Source organism: Eurypyga helias, unplaced genomic scaffold (genome assembly GCF_000690775.1).
Source record: "Eurypyga helias isolate BGI_N326 unplaced genomic scaffold, ASM69077v1 scaffold49356, whole genome shotgun sequence".
Classification (NCBI taxonomy): Eukaryota; Metazoa; Chordata; class Aves; order Eurypygiformes; family Eurypygidae; genus Eurypyga; species Eurypyga helias.
Genome location: NW_010255649.1, coordinates 10178 through 17437, shown reverse-complemented (window position 1 = coordinate 17437; position 7260 = coordinate 10178). Strand labels below are relative to the sequence as shown.

At 50.8% G+C, this 7260-nt stretch overlaps 1 protein-coding gene across 1 annotated transcript in view; it reads left to right on the top strand.

Moving 5' to 3' along the window:
- Positions 1–148: 148 nt before the first annotated feature.
- The window catches only part of E4F1 (E4F transcription factor 1), a gene marked incomplete at its 5' end in the record, with an annotated part of 7776 nt that continues 664 nt past the window's right edge, over positions 149–7260 (top strand). Inside the window, 12 exons of the mRNA XM_010153375.1 lie at positions 149–300; positions 438–534; positions 921–1126; positions 1308–1428; positions 1696–1848; positions 2120–2286; positions 3110–3334; positions 3628–3733; positions 4504–4721; positions 5076–5274; positions 5979–6139; positions 6941–7003. Coding sequence (XP_010151677.1) covers positions 149–300; positions 438–534; positions 921–1126; positions 1308–1428; positions 1696–1848; positions 2120–2286; positions 3110–3334; positions 3628–3733; positions 4504–4721; positions 5076–5274; positions 5979–6139; positions 6941–7003 — 1868 coding nt within the window. The remainder of the gene's footprint in view (positions 301–437; positions 535–920; positions 1127–1307; positions 1429–1695; positions 1849–2119; positions 2287–3109; positions 3335–3627; positions 3734–4503; positions 4722–5075; positions 5275–5978; positions 6140–6940; positions 7004–7260) is intronic.

Here is a 7260-nt window from a genome sequence, read left to right as displayed (position 1 = left end):
CTGCTCCGCAAACCGGCCCGTTGGAGGCGCGAAAACATCTCCTGGCGCTGGAGCTCCCCGGGACGAGGAGGACAAGTTTTCGGTGTAAACGCCACTCCTTAGTAGGTGCCGTGTTTTCCTCCGCCGATGACTGCCGTTTAAATCCTAGATGAAGATGACATGCACAAGTGTGGTCGCTGCCAGTCGGAGTTCACCTCCTTGGAAGAATTTGTGCAACACAAATTACAAAAGGTCTGCCAGCGAGCTCCAGAAGCGCTTGCCGCCGCATCAGCAGGCCTCGTCAAACAAGAAGTGCAAAAGGTGACAGCAGGCTTCTCCTCAAGCCGTGCCTCAAAATAATTAGGATGCAACGGTCTGTTGGGTTGGAGGGGAAAGAACGGAGTACGGTGTTTCTGACGGCGGTAAAACCTCTGCTGAAATGTTGTCTGTTACAGCAGGTCGTTCCTTCTGTGGAGGAGTCGATCACTGTTGCCCATATAGTTGTTGAAGCATCTTCAATAGCAGAGGAAATCGGCAACGCCTCAGCGATAGTAGGTGAGCTTTGAGACGCTTGCCGGGGCACCCCGATGGGTTAGGAACTTCCTTCTCATCCAGCGTCCTCTTCTGCCGGACCTGTGTTGTCGCTGGGTAAACGGCACCACCGTGTCGCTGAGCACGCGGCCTGGGGACGGAGCATTACCGAGAGGCATCCCCAGGCCAGCTTTGCAGTTCTTTCCGCATTAACACAAATTAGATTTAAAACCCCATTCCGGAAATGTCCGTTTTTGTATCTGTGCCGCGATAATGAGAACTTTGCAAAGATCCTTTTTCCAGGCTGAAAGTAACTGTTTCTCCTTCCTCCTGCACAGAATGCTGTGAATTGCTCCAGTCTAGTCGTGTCTTCCCTGAAGAACATAACTCTCTTTGTCTCCTTTTCCCAGGTAGTGGGCACATCAAAGAGGTCATTGTTGCAGGAGACGACGTTTTTGAGAACCCAAACGGTCACGTTGATGGGGAAGTCGCTGAAGAGCAAGGCCACCCTGATGATCAGGAGCAGGATATTTCCTCAGAACTCATCAAGGTTAAGCTGCTGGTTAACAAAGAAGGGCGATACGTATGCGAATTATGCCAGAAGACGTTCAAAACAGTAAATATCACTTCTCCTGTGTTGGGGTTAGTGGGATGTTTAGGCTTGCTGTTAGCCGGGACATCTCAAGGCTTGGTAACCGCGTGCTGCTCTGCCGCATGCTACGCTTTGGAAAGGAAAGTCCCACTTTCAGAAGGAAAATCCATTTGGAACATCTTTTAAAATGAAATTCTTTCTGTAGGCCAGCATCCTCAAAGCTCACATGATCACTCACAGCAGCAGAAAGGACTATGAATGTAAACTCTGTGGGAATTCCTTCCGGACAAAAGGCTCTCTGATTCGGCACCATCGGCGTCACACTGGTAAGACCGTTCTCCCGCTCGTTGCTGGCCTGCGCAGCGTGCGGTTACCCAGCTTACCTTCCAGAGGAATTTATTGCCCCTTTCCGTCTGCTGAGCGGGATGGTTGAGTTTCCTGATGTTTGGGGCACTGGGAGGCAATGCAAAGCCCTGGGATAAGCACGGTCTGCTCGCTGTACCAAGCTACAAGCGTTCTCGCAGTCTGTTGCACGGAGCTAATACTGGCCGTGGTTAGTTCAACACTGTTGTTTTGATCCTCATCGTTTCCAGATGAAAGACCTTACAAATGCAAGAAATGTGGGAAAAGCTTCCGGGAATCGGGAGCTTTGACTCGGCACCTGAAATCTCTGACACCCTGCACCGAAAAAATTCGGTTCAACATGAACAAAGAAATCGTAGTCCATAATGAGGATTTGCCAGCAGGTCAGTGATGCCACCAGTCCCTGCTTTGCATCCAGTAAAACCAGGCATGCTCCCACCACCCGAATCAGAAATCCTTTCTCAGTTATGAGAAAACCTATTTCTGTGGTATTCAGCTCATGTTTTTATACAGGAAAAAGCAACCAGTGCACGTAGCAGGCACTGACTGCAGAGTGAGAAGCTGGTACTAAGACAGCTTTAAGAGGCACCTAAGACAGGTTATGTGTAGGGGTGGTGGTACACCAAGTGATTCCTTCTGCTGCTTCTCTTGAAGGATCCTGCAGCTCAAACACAGACACCGTTTCATCGATAGCGAGTGAATCCATCGACACTTCACCCGTCATTCACCTTGTGACTGATGCAAAAGGCAACGTTCTTCACGAAGTCCACGTCCAAATGCAGGAACTTCCTGTTGTAGATGCGAAATCCCTGGACCAAGACGTGAGTGTCGCTTCTCTTCCATACCCTTCATCTGTTTTGTGCAAAGAAGTGGTTTGAAGTATTTCACATCATGAACAAAATATGCTGAGGTGCTGAGGCTAAATCTGGATGGTGGAAGTTGGTTAATTAGCTGCTTCTTCATCTGGAAAGATAGAAGGGAACTCTGCTCTGACCTCGTCTGGCCGTCTGCTGCTGCTGAGCGTAGCAGCGTGTGTGGGGTGTACTGGGAAATGTGTGAGTTGGGGGGTTCAGCCTGGAGAAGGGAAGGCTCTGGGGAGACCTTAGAGCCCCTTCCAGTGCCTGGGGGCCTACAAGAAAGCTGGGGGGGACTCTTTATGAGGGCAGGGAGTGACAAGACAAGGGGTAACACGTTTAAATGGAAAGAGGGAGATTGAGATTGGACATCAGGAAGGAATTCTTCCCGCAGAGGGTGGGGAGGCACTGGGACAGGTTGCCCAGAGAAGCTGTGGATGCCCCATCCCTGGGAGTGTCCAAGGCCAGGCTGGATGAGGCTTGGAGCAACCTGGTCTGGGGGAAGGTGTCCCTGCCCAAGGCAAGGGGGGGGACTGGGGGGGCTTTGAGGTCCCTCCCAACCCAAAGCAGCCTGTGAGTCTGTGATCCCTTGGACTATATGTTGTCAGAGTACATTCACCTCCTCTTCCTCCCCAGCCCCAGATCATTCCCTTGCTGGTCTTTCAACTCCCTACCACAGCATTAGACACCCCAGAAGGAAGGGTAGCAGTGTCACAGCAGTGTTGCTGTAAAAAACGGGCTGGCTGTGCATGTGCTGTACCGATGACCGGGCTGTTTATTCCTTCAGCAGTCGCACCCCGAGGAGCTGCCATGTGAGGGGGAAGTGAACAGTGAGAATCTGCTGAGGCAGGCCATGAGGAATTCGGGAATTGTGATAGAGAGAGTCGCTATGGAGGAGATGCAAAAGCCAGATGAACCTGCTGTAGCTGCTGCAGAAGAACTAGAAAATGAAGTGGTGGAAGCAGAAGAGGAGCCGTGCGGGGAACAGTGTGTTGAAGTAGAACAAGCAGAGTCTGTAAGTTTGTGTTCCATAAATAGATGAATTTTTTAACCTTCTGTGCCTGCGCTTGGTTGTGGACAGCACAGTTGGCCTCACCACCCCGCACATTTTCCTCCCTGTGCCTGGGTCTGTGCTAGGTTTTTCACATGCTTTAGGCATTGGTAGGGTGCGTGCGCTCCCCTTCTCACCTGTTAACAAGATAAACCTCGTGCCAGAACTGGACTAGTTCATTGAGAATTTGGTGAGCAACATGTAACTGTACACGCTAGTGCAAAAATATTTATGCTGTACCGTTTTCTTTCCAACAGACAGATGCAGAAAGAACAAATGGGCACAAAAGTTACGTCTGCCCTCACTGTAACGAAGCCTTCAGTGAAGCTGCTTCCCTCGAAACACACATCAAAGGTCATTTAGGTAAAGTTCTCTGTGCATGCTGTTGTCCAAAGGGCAGTTACTGTGATGTTAGCATGGTACAGCTTGCTTTGTCTCAGAGTCCTTCCCTTTACATGGCCACTAGGCCAGCAGAATCACTCCATGCTGAACACACAAACATGAAAAGGTTGACTTTGGTTGAGCTTTAGAACAGAGGGTACAAGAAATACTTTTCAGGGCCTGCACTGCATCCTTCAAAGTAGTTTTGTGATGAGGCCAGTGGAAGGGTGAGCGAGGCAGAACAGGCTGGAACTGCTGCTTGAAAGGCACCAAAAGCCACAAGGGCAACATTTGAGCAGAATTCACTAAAGAATGAGACAAAGCCCGTACATGCCCATGAAAATACCATTTCCCTCCTCCTCCAGGTTACCTTTTCTGTAAGAATTTTGTTACAGCCTGTACTAGATACTTTCTGGAAGGGGCAGCAGTGCAGAGGAGGGCAGTGCAGTTAGCAGGGTGAGGGGTTTATTCCCGCCCTGGCAGTGCCAGGTCTGTGTCACCTCTGCAGCCGCCCGTGAGCCGTGACCCTTACAGACAGCAGCTCTAGCCACTGGCTCAGGATGAGCTTTGCTTGATGTAAGACGGTAAGGGAGTAACAGCACCGTTTTCATTTCCCCGGTAGTGAAGATGGGATTTGGTGCCTCGTTTTCCCTCCATGCAGCAGCAGGGAACGCGGGTTTCTCTCACGCTGTACGTCGGGGCCGTGACGTCTGTGGAATTTTCCTCCCGTACCAACTCTCTGTTCTCTCCAGATTACAAGCCTTTCAAATGCGAGGAGTGTGGCAAGGAGTTCACGAAGGGCTACCTGCTAAAAAAGCACCAAGAAGTGCACGTGAACGAGCGGCGTTTCCGCTGCGGGGAGTGTGGCAAGCTGTACAAGACCATCGCGCACGTGAAGGGGCATCGCAGGGTGCATTCTGACGAGCGGCCGTACTCCTGCCCCAAGTGCGGCAAGCGCTACAAGACAAAGGTGCACTTCCCTTCGCATTTCCCTTTCCAGAGCCAGGGTTTGGGAGAAGTGGGGAGCCTTGGCTCCTGACGGGACAAATGCTGGTTCGCCTACCTCTTGCATGGTGTGAAGCTCCAGAAGGAGCTTCTGGTTCAGTGGGGAAAAGAGGGACAGTCCTAGAACTTTCACATTTGTGAAGAATCTGGTCCTTTGTGGGTGGAAGAAATGACGCAACAGTAAACCCCCAAATCTTTGTCATGTCTTACATGAGAAGAAGTCCTCCAAGATGTTTGTTTTTACCCTGGAAGCTAAAATACTGCTTGCTTGAGTTTGTCATGCCCTTTAGCTGCCCTTCTCTTGCTTCTCTGTGCACAGAACGCCCAGCAAGTTCATTTCCGTACGCACTTGGAGGACAAACCCTTCGTCTGTCAGTACTGCAGCCGGGGCTTTCGGGAGAAGGGCTCGCTGGTCCGCCACATCCGGCATCACACGGGGGAAAAGCCTTTTAAGTGTTTCAAGTGCGGGCGAGGGTTTGCAGAGCATGGCACTCTCAACAGGCACTTAAAAACCAAAGGTGAGCGGCAGAGCGGGGCTGGGAGGCGTGGGGGATTTGGTTTGGCCGAGCTGCTTATTGGCTGAATGGTTACAGTTTTTCAGAGTGGATCTAATTACCTTTGTCCAAAGCCATTTGTTTATCTGCATCTCCTCTCCATCAGGAGATGCGTTATAGTATTTTCCTCTATATCACTGATTATTTCTACTGTGATCTTCCTGGCCAAAAGTGATGCTGAACAAACAGCCATAAACCAGTTGTAATAGAAAACCCAGATCATCTGAATGAAGAGAAAGCTAACCAGAACAGTACGTGCATTAAGAATTGAACCGCAGGGGCTGTGGGAGCTCCACTCCAAGTTCTGCTTGGTCTCTGCAGTGTCACCTTTGCCCTAAGTGGGGAAGACGGATCCCACCCTGTGCAGGAGTCTGCCCCAAATTGTGAAGCAGTTCTGTTCCAAGGCAACACGGAGAGGGAGAAAGTTACTTTTTGCAGGGTAACGCCAGAGAGTGCCTGACACTTTCCAGAGCCCAGATGGCTCCCAGCCTCATCCAGCCTGGCCTTGGACACTTCCAGGGACGAGGCATCCACAGCTTCTCTGGGCAACCTGTCCCAGTGCCTCCCCACCCTCTCCAGGAAGAATCCCTTCCTGATGTCCAATACTCCTGTATTTGAGATGGTTATGAAAAATTGTGCTTTTCTGGTGTTTTTGGAATACCATTCAGGTGGCTGCCTCCTTGCTCTGAAAGAGGTGGAGGAAGTGGTGGTGTCGGAGGAGAGTCAGTCAGCTGACAACCTAGCTGCGACAGTCATCTCTGAAGATCCTCACACCGTCTTGGTGGAGTTTTCCTCAGTGGTGGCGGACACTCAGGAATACATCATTGAGGTAGGAAGTGGGGTGAACAGCCCCCTCGCTCTGACCTGGCACGGCCTGTCGTCAGTAAAACCCGCAGCTGCGCGTGTTCCTTATCTAGGCTTTTTGGGAGGAGGGAAAATGGGATCTACCCGGTGCCACCCCTGCCCTGCACGGCCCTAGGAATAAAGTAGGATTAATCGTGTCCAGAGGAGCGCACCGCAGCCTGCTTCAGCATCCTTCTGAAGTCCTGCCTGTAACCTAGGCAGGAAAAGGAGGCCGCAGGGAAGACTGACAGTTCACCAGCAGGCTGAGAAGTCCTGCCCATACCCGATTTCATGTCCTCACAAAGTGGCTTCAGCTTTCCCTCGCCTTCTACCTACCCTCTTCGCCCATTTCTATTTCCCTTATTTTGTCTGAAATAATCTGTTGGTTTTAGCTGGCTGTGGCTGCCCACAGCAATGAGTTAACGCATTTTGCTTTCTGCCCCTTCATGACAAAGGGCCGGTACCCGTCCCTGCAGAGTAGCAGGATTCACATATCGAGGCCCTCTCGTGCTGCCGTAGCCACCACTGCAGCCGCTGCCAACAGGAGGCAAATGTGCCGGTTGGCCGAGTCCTGCCGAGGGAGGGTGTTCTCTTTCAGTTCTTTGTGAGCGCTCTGCAGTACCTCTCAGTAGCGAGACGGGGGGGAATTTCAAGGAGTTGTCTTTTAGAGGAGCTACTGCATCGTGGGGAACAGGAAGACTTTTGTAAAATACGGCTTTGATCTTGGTAATAAAAGATTTTTTTGGTAATCATCTAAAAAGGGAATCATCATATTTTGTCTTTCAAGACTGCTACTGAAGACATGGAGACCAGTGAAGCTACTGAAATAATAGAGGGAACAAGACATGAGGTAAAGCAGCCGCGTAAACTATTATTTTGGGGACTTGCCAGAAATTTATTACCTTTAGCATCTAAAAGTCATGCTAAATAAACCCAAGTTCAAATCATTAATTTGCATACCTCTGTAGTTTGGCAGACCTGTCTGTATAAACCCATCCTGCTGGGTTTGACCGAGCCGTGCACACCCCGACCCCCACGGCGATGGTCGCTAGCGGCCTGCGCAGCTTCACACCTGACAGCAGAGCTGCCGGCTCCGTTGTATGGGAA